Raw genomic sequence first — 17,947 nt, forward strand, 5'->3', positions numbered from 1 at the left:
ATTCTCGGCGTTATACACATAGAGTGGAGGATTTAAAGAGTCACGGTAGACTTTGGTACATATTACATTAGTAGTTAGACGATTGGAATAATGGCTTGGGGGACATTTTGGGCTCAGAGGTCCAGTATTAATGGCAGATGTTGATAAGTAGGTAGTTCATAAATACGCAGCAGTCCCCCCGTTGTTGATACAGACAAACGCCAGACCCGTCTCGTAATCATCATAAAATATATCAGTGCATCTTTGTCGGTCAAATCATCTCCCACCACATGACATCCTCTTCCTGGCAGTGCATGCCGATCTCGAAATTCCGCTCCATTGTGGTCATGGAATTTTCCATGACCAGAAGCTCCACACGCGCCATGGCTGCTCCATCTCCTGTCTGTTTGGCCGCCATGTACTCGGCCATGAGCTCGGCGTGCCGGCTCTCGTAGTCCTGACGGACACGGCGCCTCCGGGCCGCTGGATCGCACGCTGCGCACGTGTCGTTGAGATGTTGAAATTTGACATTGGGAGTGCATGGACGAGAGTTTGTGGCCATACCACATGTTGTGGCATAGTTTGTGAACGTGTGGCCGCAAGCCATTGTGGTCTTGATCCTTGTGCACATGTCGATTGCAATTGAGTTTAGGAAATGTTCGAGAGGAGGAAATCGCTGATAATTCGGCGCAATTGCGTATAGGCTGTAAGCCAAAGATGGCGGTCAAGAAGTATTAAATATGAATGTGATTTTTGAGCGCCGTGGACTTGGAGAAGAGAGAATGCTCACGTTAAAAGCATTTCTTTATTTACAAATCTGTCCATGATAGAATATCAACTAAATTCCAAGAATTCTCCAGTCTATGCCTTCTTTTTGATCCTTTCTGCGATCATAGAGATGGGTCCCCTGTCCAAATCGTCTCTGGTGGATGTCGCATGATGATCATGGCACAAAGGCTTCACCGCCATCCTACGCCTCCCAAGTGCGATTAAGAAGTCCAACAAAGAACAGGCCGCCTGGTGTTGAGAGCGGCCGGTGCACTGTGTGATACTGAAATAGCTAATCGGATTGCATCCGCGTCAAAGTCAGTTGCCTGTTTGAGGTATTGGGACATGAATGTACGCTCGTAATCGCTATTATCCTATTCTAATCTACATATGTATTGTGCTATTTTTTTCTCTTTGCTCTTGTATGAGCGGTCTTGTTTTATGAGGGGAGTTTTCTTTGCTACTAGCCCCATCAAAACTGCAAACCCAAATGTCTTATATGTCGTCCATCATGACTCTTCCGGTTTTGACTCCTGCCGAACCTGAGAGTTGCCGGCCTCTGGCGATGACTCGGTCTTGGGCTTGATGCTCTTCCATTCCACACCAAGAGCGCAAATCAACTGGGCTAGAGTCAATGCCAGACTCACAAAGAATATCCGCGTAATGGCAATGTTGTAGGCGTCCTTCACCAGGGGCATGTACTCGGCCGGAACTATCTTGTTTAGTTCTGTAGCGCCCGCATCGACAATTTTCTTGGGCGTGAGGTTGGGTATATCTGATAAATGCTTGGCGAGAAGCCCGTTAAGCACAGTCTGCCCAACGGAGACAAATATGGCACCACCGAGTTGCTGCGCGAAGAAGGTGATCGAGATTCCGATGGGGATATCCTCCTTGGGAAGTGTTGCTTGAACAGCAAGGCCGGAAGTCTGCATTCCAAGGCCCAAACCGAAGCCAACAAGGAATTGATAGGCAATCCAGTGCGATGAACCCGTGTCTGGCTTGAGCGTGGTCAAGAGCCCTTCTCCAATGGCCATGATACAGGGACATATCAGCATAGATGGGACATAGTAGCCAATGCGCTGGGTGAAGGCAGCAGAGAGAATACTAGCTACGACAAGGCTTAGCACCAGCGGGATCGTATAAATGCCCGAGTCGACGGGTTTGGCGCCCTTGGTAGCCTGGACTAATAATTTGTAAGCGTATGTTATCAACAAGATGAAGACAGAAGATGGGGCTACTTACACCACAAGGGGAGATAGTAAACGACAATCATCATACCACCACCCACAAACAGCATAGTCCATGCACAGGCCAGCATGGTCCTCTGAGTGATGACCTTGGCCGGAACAGTTGCGGTCTCGGGCATCTTGATTTGTATGAGAGCAAAAACGAAGGCTGTAAGAGCGAAGAGAACGAAGAGCAGAATTATTCGCCAGTTGCCCCAGGGGTAAGTCGAGCCACCCCATTGAAGGGCCAGGATGAGGCAGATCATGGATGGCACAAAGAAGAATGTTCCGAGCGGGTCTAATCGGGTGATATGTTTGAGAATAGGAACAGGTTCGTGCTTCTTGGGTGATATGTGGAGGAAGAAGAAGAGGAAGACCGAGGCGACGATTCCTACAGGGAGATTCATATAGAAACACCACCGCCAAGTGGCATGCTGAGTGAAGGCGCCTCCAAGAAGAGGTCCAACAACGGACGAGATACCAAAAACCATGCCAAACATAGCTATAATTGTGTTAGCCGTTGCTCGTCTAGCCATAGAGGGGAGAGTTATATACTTACACTGAAACATTGGCCGCTTATGAAGAGGAATCATGGGAACAATGGACATCATCGACCCGGTCATGATGCCTGCTGAGCCAATGCCAGCAATAGCTCTTCCGATAATGAAAGCAACAGAATTGGGAGCGGCACCACAAATAGCAGAGCCAATCTCGAACAGCAAGATACAGACAAGGAATGTCGTCCTCAAAGGGTAGAATCGATAGATACGACCAAAAATGAGCTGAAAGGCAGCTGTTGTGAGCATGTATGCAGAACCATACCATCCTATGTCGCCTAGACTCTGGAAGTCGTTTGTGATTTGAGGAATGGCAGTTGCAATAATTGTGCGGTCGAGAGCGACGAGAAACATGGCAGCAAAGACGGAGAGGATTATAAGCCAGAACTTGAGTGTCTTTGGTTTGTAGTTCTCCTGAGCTTCTTTGTCGAAGGCTGGGCCCTTGGGATTCGACTCATCTTCCTTGGGGTCATTTGCTGACTCTTGCTGGTTGCCTCGATGTGATTGAGGCTTCTCATCTTGTGATGATATTTTGTTGCTAGGCTCGAATGGAATCTGTGGTTCGGCTGATGAGAGCGAGTTGAATGATTTGCGATCCGGAGCATGAGATTCGGTCTTGTCAGGGGGAGACATGGTTGAAGCTGAAGCTGAAGCTGTTCAGCAAGAGAGGCAGGGGCTTATAAGATGTGATATTATACGGCTTATTAGTATTAGTATATCTGTAGACGTTGGAAAACACTGGAATCTGGTGCTGCTGAGCAAGATGAGGCTTGTTGAACAGGACATTTTGCTAGATATATATCTACACTACAAGTAGGTAATCATCGGGCAGACTCAAAACCGAGCCATGCCATAAGTTGAAACTAGCGGCAGGACCTAGAAGAGATTTGCACACAGAAAATGCGCGTGCTCGGTCAATACTCATCCCAATAGAGACAATTACGAAAATTGACCCGAGAGAAGTGGTTTGACGTAGAATAACGGTTCCCGAAGGTGAAGGGGTCAGTTATAGGTCGGATCCGGAGACCACAAAGCTATACTCGATTGGGAAATCAAAGTCGCGAAGGTGCCAAGAGTGTCCCCTCCCTCGGGACCGACGGACATAAACTCATCATGAGCAACACTTGAGCTTGACAACTCTCGGCCATTTTCCTGTCTACTGCCCGAGGAGAGCCTCCCAATGGTACTTCGTCTCTTCTTCATTTCGCCCTTGGATTACACGTCTTGACCCGCCCTTGATTGTATCTGATCCGCTCAACCTCATCTTCAACACCCATTAACACGCAAAGACCGAGGGGGCCAATCAGTTCAACCCTCCTTACGATATCAACCAGTCTGTCATAAAAAGAGCACGGCCGCCAAGCAAAATTCAAGCTCCCGCTCCCGTAATCTCGGGCCCGAAGATCGCAAACACGCCATAATTATCCATCCAACACATCGCAACGTTCGTCTCCTCTTCTGCAGATCTGTCCTGTCACTGGCCACAAGCAGATGGATGGATGCGTTTGCAGGTCCCTGACTCTGATCCCTACTTGCCCACAAGCTACTTTACTGTAGATAGGCAAGTATCTTACTGTAGGGCTGAGAATTTTGACAGTCCAGTCAATCAGTACCTGCAGCTGAAAGAGACTTGCAGCTCAGGGAACTCATGAGAGTCTCTCAAATCTGAACAAAAACGCCTCTTTCCAGGGCATACCCCCGCTCTTCATTCGCCGCCACGTCAACACCCAATAACGCGTGGCTGTTGCTGTGTCTTATTGTCTCAGCTCACACTCGCCCGGGCCCGAAACCTCCTTTGCCGTCGCCTGTACCCCTTGCCCGGTCCCGTGCAGATCCGGGATAGGTTACCCACTCCGTCGGGGTCAGACCATCCGGCGATTCGGTCCTCACACCGTTACTGACTGGCCATGCCCTACCCAAATGGTATTCCCGGTGTCCCCGGATCGGCCCCGCAGCAGCAACAGCAGTCTCAAGTACAGCAACCTCAGGATCCTTCAGCCATCAAATTAACTCGAGGGACCAGCTGTGTGCTTTGTCAACAGCGTAAGGTCCGCTGTGACAAGAACAAGCCGTGTGCCAACTGTGTTAAGGCCAAGGTTGAATGTCGTGTTATTCCACCCCAGCCTCCTCGACGCCGGAAGAAGCGTCTCCAGGAGAAGGACCTGATCGACCGGCTAAAAAAGTACGAAACCCTTCTCGCTGAGCATGGTGTCAAAGTTGAGGCCATCGGGCATGAATTAAGACCTGATGGGCCCCCCGGCGAAGATGTCGAGGAACTTGAGAACGATTTTGAAGGCCTTAAGACAACCCCTGAAGCTAGTTCATCCCCTGCACCGTCCAATTCAGAACAACGGTATGCATCCTACAGACAATGCATGTCGACGCCCCTCGAAGTACTTATGCTCACATGATTATAGGACTGGTGGCGGGGCGTGGTTTTCTTATCACAAGGAGGTAGGCTGAGTTACCCTCTCACTCACTGCAACCGTCTAATATTCAACGTAGTTTCGAGCCAGTGAACACATGCTGCAAGATTCCTCTGATGATGAACCTGAAGTAGGCTCAAGTATCCATCGTGCTTTTGATCGAATGTTTGACACAGATGGATTTCCTTTCATCGTTGGAGCTGCCCCAGTCCCTATCGCGAATCTTCATCCTTCCACAATACACATCTTCCAGCTCTGGCAAATATACATCGACAACATTAATCCCCTGCTCAAGATAACACATGTCCCTACAGTTCAAGCACAGATCATAGAGGCGAGCTCTGATCTTGAAAATGCACCAAAGAACATCGAGGCTCTCATGTTCTCCATGTACCTCATGGCGATCACATCGCTTGAGGATGCAGACGTTTACAAAAGGTTCAACGAGACCAAAAAGGAGCTCCTGGCAAGATACCATACTGGTACGCAGCATGCACTGACGAAAGCCGGGTTTATGAGGGTCAACGATCCTATTCTCTTGCAGGCGTATATTCTTTACCTCGTAAGTTTGACCTGAGAATTCTTTTGTGAATGCTGTCGCTTAACCTTTCCTTAGTTTGCTGTTCGATGGTTTGTTGACCCTCGTCAAGTATTCTGCCTCATTGGTTTAGCTGTCCGCATTGCCCAGCGGATGGGACTTCACCGCGATCCAGCCCAGTTTGGGCTGCCGCCATTTGAGGTTGAGCAGCGTCGCCGACTGTGGTGGACCCTTGTGGGATACGATCGACGGCTAGGAGAGATGGCCGGATCAACAGTCACTGCCCTCTCGACTGGGGGTGACTGCAAGATTCCCATGAACGTCAACGACTCGGATCTACATGTTGACGGTAAAGAGTTACCCACACCACACTCTGGACCAACCGAGATGCTCTTTTCTCTTACGAGAGTCGAGCTCGCTATGGCGGTTTCGAGCGATAGTAATCGCGACAGCTACAAAATGAACAACACAGATAAGAGTCCTGTTGGGACACCTGCTTCCAAGAACCAAGCTACCATCCGCCTTGCTGGTCAAGACGGCCCTGCCTATACGCTCGACGGTTTCTGTGCACACATAGAAGGCACTTACCTGAGCCAATGCGACCCTAAGATCCCCCTGCATTTCTTTACCCTTACCATGACTCGTCAAGCTATGTGCAAGATGCGAATTATTAGCTTCCTTGTTCGAATGCATAGCAATGACGACAATCTGCCCCTTAAAGACGTTGAACGCGACAGCCTCTTCTTGCAAGCCACGCAAATGATCGAATACGACAACGTGGTCCAGTCGTCCGAGTCCCTCCGGCCCTTCAAATGGTACTCTATGCACCACTTCCCCTTTCCCGCTTACATGTTTCTTGTCCAGGAGTTACGCCACCGCGTCTCTGGCCCAATGGTAGAGCGAGCATGGGATGCCATCGAAAAGAATCATGACCTCCGTGGCCTTCTCAATAACTACCACAATCCTATGCATATGGCTTTTGGTGGCCATTTTATTAAAGCCTGGGATGCGCATGAAGCTGCCTTGGTAGCTGCTGGCAGACAAGTCCACAGACCAGCTTTCTTGGGACCTTTGCGTGAGCGTGTAGCAGCTCGCCGGCGAGCGAAGCAGGCCAATCGACCTGTTCCAAATCCCCCCCAGCCTCCAGTCGGCGTACCACATTCTCAGGTCACGACGCCCTCTTCCACTGGGTTTGCCTCTTCTGTCGGCCACATGACGCCTGGAACTGTACACCATGGCCAACGCGCAAACTCGGGCTCCGTTGCATCCAGCGACGAGCCTGGTGAGATGGACTGGACTTATATGATGTCTGGTTACAACGACACTTCAAGCTTTACTCCCATGGGCGGATTTGGCAGCTTCAGTGGTGGCTTTGGAGGGGGTATGCCTGGTATGCCTGGTATACCACCGGGGATGGGAGGTATGGGGCACCCTCCGACTGGTAATCCTCCAGGTGGTCGTATGTATGGTGGGAATTAGGGCACTATGAGCAGTGATGTGATACGATATACGAGTGCCATTGTTCCTCTGTTTATTCGCTTTGGTCCTTCCAAGTGGAATGCTTTATCTTGGATGTTGTTTACATAATAGTATTTGAGTATGATACAGTATACCGGTATCTAACATTCTATTTCCCCTGTGTTTCTTTTCCTTGGCAACTGCCTCACATACAGCTCACAATCCTAGCTCGAACTAGAATACGCGAATGACCCCAGAGCACCATAATCACAAGAACTGTTTATTCATGCTGCCATTTGTGCCGGACTCAAGACGGCCTCACATCAACCTATCTCCGACCCTTGAATAACGCAGTGTTCTAGTCAAGATTTCTAAGCTAAACAACTTACTGGGCATAGCTGAGGACCACAGATCGGAAGCGCACCCAACTTATTCAAAAGGTGGCGTTTACTCATAGAAGCCCGCCAATGTTTTGCTCACTAGTATAGATAATATGCCAAGACCAGCCTCAAATATCACTCACTGCAGAACAGTGGAGGCATTGCCTGTCCCATCTTCACCTCAAAGCCAAGCCGATAGCTGTGCTAAAATGTGTATGGAGCAGAGCTGAGAATATGATGTAGCGTTTCAGTTTGTCATGCAGCCGTTTCCCAATCAGACAACCAGCATAAGCCACGGCAGAAAATTTAGCTTATATGGCGGGGCATTGCTTGCTTTGTGTTGCATTTCTACAACTCTCGAGCAGCATGCGAGGTGACCTTACATCCATGTCATCCCAGTCACCAAGGCCAGATAGGTTAGCAGTCAGAGTACTGAGGTGTCACGCATTCCAAGTGGGGACAAAAGCATTGTGCAAGCTGGTAGTTTTGAGTCAGTCTGTGTCGGATGTCCGTTCGTATGGGAGAAACTTTGCAGGGTGGCCATTTTGCTCAAGATTCTTCAGTGCCCTATTGAAGCGGCTTCTGCGCCCAGCAATCAATCCAGTCGAGTTGTGCGTGAATGCGAGTGTTGTTGAAGGTCTCGAATACGCTGTGCCCAAGCTCATATGCCTCTTCTTCTGTGACTCCCATGATATCCGGACGGCCAAGCATTGCCGTGACCCATTCCTCAAGGATGTTTTGGGTGAAAATTCCCATTTCTCTCATTTTTGCTTCCTGGTGCCACCGGCCAACAGGGGTGTATGAATGGCGTTCATTGACATTGATGAATCCAACGTCACGCAGCGCTTCAACAATCTGGAATGGAAAGCGTAGATTCCAACCATATATCGTGGTGAAAGGGCCCTCAACAAGGCGGTAGAACTGGTTCATAGGATGATCATCTCCGGCAGTACCGTCAACGGAGAAGACGAAGGGAACAATTTCGTGGATTTCAATCCAAGCACCAGGTTTCAGTTTTCTAGCAGCATTGAATGAGCTGGGGACACGACAAGTTGATTCCGACACAACTTACTCAAAAGCCCTTTCCAATAGCTGTCTCGGTTTTCGCAGAGTCTGTAACAAGGCTCTGACATGAATTAAATCTGCATCTTCATATATCCTTGTCCATGGACGATTTTCATCCTCGAGATCTTCTACTCGAAACTCAACGTTGGGCGGCGTCCAATGCGGTTGGATGGGTGAAAGATCACATCCTATAACCCGTGCGCTGGGAAAGTTTTCTGCGACTAAGGTAGGCTCATTGTCAGTCTGAGAGTATTGCAATTGAGACGGAAAAACTGACCATCTTGTGCCCACATGCCAACACCTGTACCAAGGTCAACAATCTTTTGCGGGTTGTCCCCGATGGGGGCTAGAAATAGCTTTCCGTCGAGGAGATAATCTAGGTACAGCTTATGTTTCAGGCCCTCGCGGACCTGCTCAGCATCGTCGTTTGGTAGGCCATAACGACCACAGAGAAAGCCTTGATATCGCCTAGCAGATTAGTATTCATCGACGGGGCGCAACAAGAATCAACAACACACCTTCCATGTTCGTAGGAGTAAAGTTCCCTGGTATTAACTGAAGTAAATTCGGAGGTTGCTATTGAATCCTCATAGTCTGACGTTGGGTCTTCTTCTGGGTCTCTGTGGTCCATCGCTATGGAACCTCTGCTTCAAGTCCCCCTTGAAGGATCGTGCTCGAGAAGAGACAAGTTAAGTGGGAAGGAAATAGTATTTGATGTGAATACATGAGCACTCGGCAGAAAAGTAGCAGGTAGGTACTGTAGCAGCAAGCTAAAAGAAGGGCAGAATGATAGGACAGGCCTTGGTGGGTCAAGCATACATACATATGCCGGTGACAGATACCCAGACCTAGGTTGTCCCGATGGTAGGGTACGAATGTCGCAGGGGAAGCCTGTTCATAGGCAGGGGATGCTAACACTGGGAGAATGATATGTGACAGGGACAGTCGAGAGAAGCAAGCACGCACGTCAATACCAGGTATCGACCAAACCAGCCTGTATGATAGGGCCTCGTTGAACGAAAAGTTGCACAGAGTGAGTGACAAGAGTGACAAGACCCAGCAACCCGGACTGTGTGGAGGGGACTAACCGAGTGAATGGTCCCAGCTAGCCAATACGATGAGAGAACCGCCAAGGAGGATTTCCAGAAGAACGGAATGGAGGGTCGGCGGCGCAGGGAGACCCAGAATCCCAGACAACCGGTAAGTTGGTAGCAGACAAGACAGACGGCCGGTGCGGGATAGGCTCTTGGGTTAAGCGGTATGGCCCCGAGCCGTCGGGACAAACCGAAACTCTTTCGAGAAGAGTTCACACTGATCGGCGGCCGTAATGCGGCCCAGTTGTGACGTGGTCGAACGAGCGAGCGAGCAAGCGGATGAGTCCAATGTACTAACAAGGCAGCTAATAAAGCTGAGACAGCAGGTACAAAATGGCAACCGTTCTTGATTGTGATAGAGGAATGCCGACAAAAGACAGTGCTGTGGCTAAGGATAGAAGGTTTTCGTGTGAAAATGAAATTCAAGTCGTATTGATCGCGTCTCGTCTCGTCTCGTCCGTCAACTTTAGTTGCACTATGTTCCAATTTGACGGATATATGAGTTATACCTTGTTGGCTTTGAAGCTGAAGAAGCTTGGGTGGGAATGTGGCCGGTCTAATACAACGATAGATCATGCCACTCTCTCGACCATTCCGTTTCTGAGAGCCATTAATTCACGCAGTTGGAGCAGAAAAGTGAGGCGAATAAAAGGCGAGACCTTTCCGTCACCGATTCTGGCCCGAGGTGGTGGTGTTGTGCTCTACCAAAGGTAAGGAAGATACCGTGCCTAGGTAGTAGAGTAACGGCAATAACAGTACCGTACGTATGTATGTACGCATTCTGCATAACTTGGTGCAATCACTGCAATGCCATCCCATCCAAACCCACAGTGGGGGCCAGCCTCCATTTGTGTCCTGCCCACTGTCACTTCGGAGCGGAGGATGTTGGGGTCGTCCGTTCCTCTCCGTCACGGCAAGGGAATGCTCCGTGAATGCATTGCATCCTTGTGTAGTAATGCAGAACTGCCGTACTTGACCAAACCATTGAACTATTTCTGTTGAGTAACGCGGAAAAGGGAATGTCCACTTCCGCTGAAACCATGGTCAAGGATTAGGTGCTCGAGGTAGGTGTAGTAAGATATTTCAGTACAAGTGATGCATGCATCCATGGATACCTAGTCTAGGTAGTAGGTAGGTTATACGGAATAGAGAGCCAAGGGACATCCAAAAATCTCTGTCGAGATAATAACAAATATGGCGCTGGATGTCCCCACAGCCTTAGGTCAAAAAGGCAGTACGAACCACAAGTCATAGAGCCTCGGTTTCGAATTATAGGTAAGTACTAGGTAAGGTAGTAGGTAGGGAAGAGTTGAGTGCTGTGCCGTCTGAAGGACTAGGAGCTTCGGATAAGCCATCAAGATATCCGAACTGACTTGACCAGGGGGCGCCTGACGATATTTCTGTTTCGCACAAGTTTAAATATATTGAGAGATCTCAAAAATTGGAAGCGTAATCGAAGATGAGTAACTGGGGAGATAGTGAAGTGATATCAATAGGTACCCTTGTAGGCGACGACTATACCTTAGTATCTCTCACACAAGGATGAAGGCACGGATAACATAAACCAGGCACGGCCAGAATACTTTGGCTTTTCATGCATATACAATTGTATTCATGCCCAAGCAAGCGAAGGTTGGTGATGCGGGGACTGACTGAGCAGTGCGAGCTCAGCTCAAAGAGAAGGTCGAATTCTTTTCCATTTCGATTACTTATCCATCCTCTACCTACTTACCTATGTACCTACTATCCAATTCTATAGGTATGCAAGTCTTGAGGACCTAGGCATGGGAGGATCTTGTCTTCTATAAATGGAAGGAGGGGCAAGCCACTTCCATTCCGCTACGGAGTACGCTGGGCCAATTTACACGCTCGGGACAGGGAAAGCGCGTCATTCAACCACCCAAGCCAGGCCAAGCCCAGCCAAGTCGCGTCGCCAAAAACACGTCGGACCAAATTGATTTTCAACGTCTGAGCAACCAAGACCAAGAGCCACTGTAGCACAACCAGCAGGCATAACGAACCATAACGCTGTCTGTACTTCTACGCTTCGAGCACCTTTATTTCTCATTCCGATAATTGTAACCTATTTATTTTATTTTAAAGGCTCTCACTGTATCATTGTTTACTTCTCTTCTCGACTCTTCCTCGTCTACTTTACGCGATCGTCGCGTCCCGACCCCCCCCCTTGACGATACAACGCCGCTTGCCGTTATACAACTCTCACTCACCCTCATGAAACTTGTGGCATATAGACTTGGCGAACGAACCGCTTCCTTACTATCGTCGGCATGTATCTCCCGCGGCAGTTGATCTCTAAACTCTATGTCCACCTCCAACAAACAAGACACCCGCTCTCCCCACCAGTACTTATTCTCGTCGCTCTCGAACCCGATGCTCTCTGTGCTTGCAGGATCCTAACCCGGCTACTGAAACATGACTATATTCCCCACAAAATACAGCCTGTTGCTGGTTATACAGATCTTGAGAAGGCTGGCCGCGAATTGGTCGTGCCCATGATGGAGTCTCAGGGAGGAGGTGGTGGTGTCGTCGTATGTCTTGGTGTTGGGGGTATGGTTGATCTGGGGCCACTCCTTGGCCTTGAGCCTGAAGGTGACGACCAGCCATACAGTGGTGTCGAGGTCTGGGTTATGGACGCTCATCGGCCATGGAACCTAGGAAACGTCTTTGGCGGGTTCCCCCTCGACCCCGAAACGGAGGTCTCATCGTCTTATCAGTCGAGGTGCCCTACTGGTGTCAATGGTGGTATGATTGAGTCAGCATTTAGACCTGGTAAGGGTGGCATTATTGTCTTTGATGACGGTGATATTGTCGACGATATGCAAACTGAGCGCAATGCGTATCTCGAATTGATGGAGATGCCCGAAATCGACGACGACGGTGAGGACTTGGGAGACACCGACGATGAGGACGACGACGAAAATCCAAACGATGTCACCCAAGAGCCTGTTCGTGCAGGTCAGAAGCGAAAAAGCTGGTCAGATGCAGAGGACGAAAGCGACGATGATAGGCCCCACCAACGGCGAAGGAGTAACTCTGTACGTCGGCTTGAACTAATTACAATTGGGCTTACTGACATTTCCTCGCAGTCTAGCTCTATCGCTGAATCACCTCGGCGCCCACAGCAAAGAGGGCTCATATCAATGCGACAGCCCGATCTTGGTCTGTCAAGCGATGCTGTCGAGCCTCCCTCCGGAGCGCAGCTACCCGCAGGGCCGTCACTCCGCGCACAAAGGAGACAGCTCCTACGGTTAAGACAAAAGCACGAGGCCATTCTCCACCAATATTACAAAGTTGGGTCTTCTTTCTCGGAACCGTTATCATCGATGATGTATTCGCTTGCCTCTGATCTTGGTAGAGCAGACAATGACCTTCTATGGCTATCTATAGTTGGAGTCACATCTATGGAACTCTATGGTCGTTCATCGGCGGGTATTGCGGCGCCTGTCAGACAGAGCGACAAGAGCCGCCCGACAGGTTGGTTGGGCGCTCGAGGTGCTAGAATACGTCAAGAGTTCCGTGATGAAGTCAGGCGGCTGAACCCCCCAGAACTTGCGAATGGGCGTGTTGCTGCAGAAAATACAGGCGTGATTCCTACTACAGCGAGGAACCCTGAAGACACTGGAATTCGGCTGTCCCCTGAGCCCAGATTTTTGTTGATCAGGCACTGGAGCCTCTACGACAGTATGCTACACTCGCCATATCTCTTTTCTCGCCTCAAGACTTGGAGCGAAGCAGGAATCAAGCGACTTCACAAGTTACTTGCAAAGATGGGGGTCAGCCTGGCACAGTGCAAGCAGAGCTATACTCACATGGACATGATGCTGAAACGTGAGTTAAGGGCAAAGCTCTTAAAATACGGCTCACTTTACAACCTTGACGAGATGGTACCGTCCGTTGATACGGATGGTAAAGACCGTGCTGGCGCGAAGGACGGATGGGGGTTTGTCCGAAGTTGGGGATGGCGAGCAACGCTGAGTGCCCAGGATGTGGGAGTTGTTATCGGTGCGCTACTAGAAGTTGGAAAGCATGTTCAGAATCCAGACCCTGCCGTAATAGCAAGTCAAGCTGGTCGAGATGCAGAAGAGGAGGTTGAGTTTGCAGCCCAGGGTGAAGAATGGATTGAGCGGTTCTGGGAGGCATATGACGCGCTTGAAAAGTAAGTTCAATCCGTTGAAGACCTATTCTCCTCGCTGATTTGGACAATAGTATCGACGCGCTGAAGGCCGGTCTTCCTACTGCTCAGTTCCTCCACCGCGCCATCTATCGGACAGGAACATCTCTTATCAACAAAAAGCAAATCAAGCATCTTCGTGCATTTCGCATGTGTGTGGTCAAGGAGGGCCCTGATGTTTCATTGTTCACCCATCCTGCAGCGTTGACCAAGTTATCACTCTGGATAGGCGAAGCCCTTGCTGAACAAGAGAGGGAAACGCATGGCAAGCTATCACATGGTGGTCGCGGCACACCCCTTGTCGTCGCAAGTCTGAACGAAAAAAGAGGCGTATATGTCGTCGTAGGCACTGGCGGCGGCGGCGGTCCCGATACCACACTGCTTGACAGAGAAGCCGCCAAGAAACGGAAAGCCGAGAGGGAAGAAAAGCTCAAGAAGAAAGAAGAGTCACGTCTAGCGAAGCAGAAAATACGAGAGGATAAGCGTGCAGCCCGACGAGACGCGGGTGACGATGACGACGAACTGGAAACGGAATCAGAGGACTCGGATAGCTCAGACTCTGACGCGTCAGATGACGAGGATGTCGAGCATGAGAAAGGCTACGGCCTCAACAAGTTTGGCATCGCGTTTCAAGAGGTAGTGGCAGAAACTAACACGCGGGTCCGAATCGACAGTTTTGAGCATTGCGTTGTAGAGGTGAAGAAGGAGGATCTCGGTGGGTTTCTCGAGTGCTTGAGCATGAAGGTTGTTGTTGGCTGAAGAGCAGAAGAGCGCGGCCTAGTTTGGTGGTTGCTCAAGACCTATCTAATGATTGTACACGTGGGAGTCGTCCTGGTAGATGCAAGCGGACGAGATGATTAAAGTAGTAGTTTCTGAATTGGATATGTTCCAAACTGGCAGAGGGATAGGAAGGAGTCAGGCGGCATCATGATTTGGGACAGGAAGCATGCATGGGTGGAACTATGGTTACGATACCTCTAAGCAAGACTTCTCTTGGGTGTAAATTGAGCACTTATTTAGCACTGGAAATATGTTTTCACTCTACGGAGTACAGTTGGATCTTGTGAACAGACATGATCCAATGATAATAGTTGATATGTGAGGCCTCTTTAGGCATTACTTGCAGGGGCTGTATGTCATCCTAAGCTTTTCCTTGGAGGCAAGGTGAAGGAGTGTTTATTTAGTCGAGGTGGGCGCAGCAAAAGCTTAATGACGATAAAGTGGTTTGGTGCCGACTTGGCGCAGATTCTTGCCCCTGTGAGTTGTGACACATGAGCGCTAATTGTGTATTATGGAATTACAACTGTTTGCTTATAATCAGTGTGTATCGGTGGATGCTTGGGTATCAATTAGTCCGTAGCTAAAGATAGACCATCTTTTTCCCAGTGTCACGAGCGCTATCAGAACTCCAAGTATACCACTGGTCCAGTTGTTCTAGAACCAAGACATTGAGACATATTAGTCTCTAAGTGACTCGATCAGAGGCTTATATTCTCGGACTCTATTAGGCTCAAAAATCGAACTCGATCACGGCAAAAGAATCTACGCGGATCAGAATGATAACCCAGAACAGGCTAGGTATGATAGCACAGCCACAATGTTGTGCTGGGTTGTTGGTTGCATGCGTGGATAACCTGGTCGCCACGCTTCGAGAAATCGAAAAAGACACAGCCTCTTTTGATATTTCTGGTAGTTAAGTCGTTGCTACAGTACCTAGGCAGCTGGTCTTGTAGACAAACAAGCCCAGGTCTCTTGAGAACCAGTATTAGCGTCAGTATTCTGATATACTGTGGTCGCTCAGTCTATTGTATTAGTACCTAGGTAGGCAAAGCAGAGTGTTTCTGGAAATCTCGGATCATCGTATTCACGGGCTGTTTCGGATTCGTCATGAAATACCTACCTACCTACCTTAGAAGCGAAAGAAAAAACCAGATTTCCAATGGGTCGAGACTGCATTCAGAGCGCGCTTTCGCTTACCAATTGGTTGGATAGTATCACGGACCCGACCACTTGGAGTACGGCGGGGTTCTGGGCTGGGCTGCTATCCAGAAACCCCGCCCCCACTAACTCGTCCCCTAATCACGGAGGCCACAAGTGCCTAATACTGCACTGAGACCCCTATGATGCCCTGGAGGGTGTGCTGGGCGGCGATTTTATTCCAGCGGAGTTGTTGCCATGTTGGATCGCCTTTAGGTAACCCCGTCGGACTGGACTCTCTGTCTCCCGCCTGACCCTCATCATCTTCCTTCCTTCCTTCTTTGCCCTGCCTTGCTTGCTTGGCCTTACACCTTTGCATCAGTATCTAGCGGCCTCCACTTCTTACCTACCTACCTACGACGCAGGTAGTTATTCCATCTCCATCTCCATCTCCATCTCTCTTCTTTCATTGCTCCCGCTGCTCGAACCGACTTTTACCTGAGCCTCTACGTCTCTTGTGTCCCTTCACGACTGCAACTCATTTCTCCTCGCCTATTACTGTCGCACGACCCTGAGAGCTTAATAGCCTTCCCCTCACTAAGCGCCTCGCTTCTCTCCAGCCCCATCGTAACCTACTTCCACCCGCAATCCTCCCGCTATCGACATCGACACTGATATCATCATCTACCACGTTTCTTACCGACAAACAATTCTCAGAAGTAACCGACCTTATCCTCGTCCTTACTGCTGCGCCTTGGTTCGAGAGCACCTCATTTCCTTCGAGTTTAAAGATAGCCCCAGACGACAAGTCCTTGTTCGACCGTCGCGCAATTCGCGCTCTCTATACCCCCCCGCTGATAACATCGTAAAGTCCGAGGCGCCATGGGCAAATCGTAAGTTTATCTCCAACATATTCCTGCTGTCTTCGACAGTCACTTTACCATATTATTCGTCCTGTCGCCCCCATGCCTCGGTGTCTTTTGCGTCATCTGGCGCCAGGAACCACATCGAGTCGCAAGCGCATTTGTCAACCTCGGATCCCCGCGGAAGCTAGGGACCGACGTCATTATACTGAAGGATCGACCACATCACAATGATACTAACCTCGCTGTGCCTATGCAGACAGTCAAAGCTTTCCCAAGATCAGCTCGTCGAGTTGCAGAAGTCGACTCATTTCGATAAGAAGGAGCTTCAGCAATGGTACAAGGGTAAGTCTCTGACACTGATACTGACATGGACTCTCACTCGATCTATATCAGGAGTCTGTACTGCTTCATGAGATTAGAATTGTGTCTAACATCAGAGCTAGGCTTCCTCAAGGACTGCCCCTCGGGTACACTCACCAAGGAGGAGTTCCAGAAAATCTACAGACAATTCTTCCCCTTCGGAGACCCGAGCTCGTTCGCCGATTATGTATTCAACGTCTTCGATAGCGACAAGTCCGGCACTATTGATTTTAAAGAATTCATCTGCGCGCTAAGTGTTACTAGCCGAGGCAAGATGGAGGACAAGCTGGATTGGGCATTCCAGCTGTACGATATCGATGGCGATGGCAAGATTAGCTATGATGAGATGCTCAAGATTGTCGAAGCTATCTACAAGATGGTGAGTACCGACTTCGCGCCCAGCTTTGTAGTGTCATGTTTCGATAGGACCCTGGAAGTGCGAGTGGAAGGACGAACCCCTACTAAACATCAATAGGTCGGTTCTATGGTTAAATTGCCCGAAGACGAAGATACCCCCGAAAAACGAGTGAGGAAGATCTTCCGCATGATGGACAAGGACGAGAATGGAAGTCTAGATATGGAGGAGTTCAAGGAGGGTAGCAAACGGGACGAGACTATCGTCTCAGCGCTATCTCTTTACGACGGTTTGGTGTAGGGGCAACGAGATCCCACCAACAACGACATGAACGGAATACGAGCCAGGAACAAAGGGAAGGAAACGAAATCAAAGAAAAAACACTTACAAGTGAAAAGAAGGATCCATGGGTGCCATCTGGCCAGGAGTGTGAGGAGCTTTTACCTTTTTGCTTTCACTGTTTGTCACGGACCCAAGCGCACGGCCTCTTGCTTTACAAGAACGCGACTTCAGGGATCTCTGACTACGGAATAAATCGCCTTGCTGTTTTTATACCAGGCTCTGTATTCTTGTTGATTGTGAATGTTTTGTTTGCGTCTAAACGAATGCTTTTAGACTTGACTGCTTAGACGCCATGGCAACCCCGAGCTCTTTCTTTTCGTGGTTTTATACGGTCTTATGCTATGATTATGCGTCTGGGACTTGTGAGGGCTCGATCACGTTGTGAGCTTCAGGTATATTGATATATTCCGCCTCTGACGAATCG

At 49.4% G+C, this 17,947-nt stretch overlaps 6 protein-coding genes; 3 read left to right on the plus strand and 3 right to left on the minus strand.

Annotated features, from left to right (window-relative positions):
• Positions 1-250: 250 nt before the first annotated feature.
• Positions 251-586, minus strand: FFUJ_04466 (uncharacterized protein; the record flags this gene model as incomplete). The annotated part of the gene is made up of 1 exon (XM_023572245.1): positions 251-586. The coding sequence occupies one exon, from the start codon at positions 584-586 to the stop codon at positions 251-253; it is 336 nt and encodes a 111-aa protein (XP_023426406.1).
• A 670-nt stretch (positions 587-1,256) lies between these two features.
• FFUJ_04465 (probable aflatoxin efflux pump AFLT) lies at positions 1,257-3,163 on the minus strand (the record flags this gene model as incomplete). XM_023572246.1 has 3 exons in its annotated part: positions 1,257-1,930; positions 1,990-2,475; positions 2,533-3,163. The coding sequence occupies 3 exons, from the start codon at positions 3,161-3,163 to the stop codon at positions 1,257-1,259; spliced, it is 1,791 nt and encodes a 596-aa protein (XP_023426407.1).
• Positions 3,164-4,437: 1,274 nt separating this feature from the next.
• On the plus strand, positions 4,438-6,973 carry FFUJ_04464 (uncharacterized protein; the record flags this gene model as incomplete). XM_023572247.1 has 4 exons in its annotated part: positions 4,438-4,883; positions 4,948-4,984; positions 5,036-5,518; positions 5,573-6,973. 4 exons carry the CDS (start codon positions 4,438-4,440, stop codon positions 6,971-6,973), a joined length of 2,367 nt encoding a protein of 788 aa, XP_023426408.1.
• A 926-nt stretch (positions 6,974-7,899) lies between these two features.
• Positions 7,900-9,028, minus strand: FFUJ_04463 (uncharacterized protein; the record flags this gene model as incomplete). XM_023572248.1 has 4 exons in its annotated part: positions 7,900-8,350; positions 8,405-8,618; positions 8,675-8,865; positions 8,916-9,028. The coding sequence occupies 4 exons, from the start codon at positions 9,026-9,028 to the stop codon at positions 7,900-7,902; spliced, it is 969 nt and encodes a 322-aa protein (XP_023426409.1).
• Positions 9,029-11,779: 2,751 nt separating this feature from the next.
• Positions 11,780-14,442, plus strand: FFUJ_04462 (related to sna41 protein; the record flags this gene model as incomplete). XM_023572249.1 has 3 exons in its annotated part: positions 11,780-12,547; positions 12,599-13,668; positions 13,719-14,442. 3 exons carry the CDS (start codon positions 11,780-11,782, stop codon positions 14,440-14,442), a joined length of 2,562 nt encoding a protein of 853 aa, XP_023426410.1.
• A 2,040-nt stretch (positions 14,443-16,482) lies between these two features.
• FFUJ_04461 (probable regulator of phosphatidylinositol-4-OH kinase protein) lies at positions 16,483-17,481 on the plus strand (the record flags this gene model as incomplete). XM_023572250.1 has 4 exons in its annotated part: positions 16,483-16,493; positions 16,723-16,808; positions 16,910-17,205; positions 17,302-17,481. The coding sequence occupies 4 exons, from the start codon at positions 16,483-16,485 to the stop codon at positions 17,479-17,481; spliced, it is 573 nt and encodes a 190-aa protein (XP_023427172.1).
• Between the last annotated feature and the right edge of the window lie 466 nt (positions 17,482-17,947).

Source organism: Fusarium fujikuroi, chromosome FFUJ_chr02, assembly GCF_900079805.1.
Source record: "Fusarium fujikuroi IMI 58289 draft genome, chromosome FFUJ_chr02".
Lineage (NCBI taxonomy): Eukaryota > Fungi > Ascomycota > Sordariomycetes > Hypocreales > Nectriaceae > Fusarium > Fusarium fujikuroi.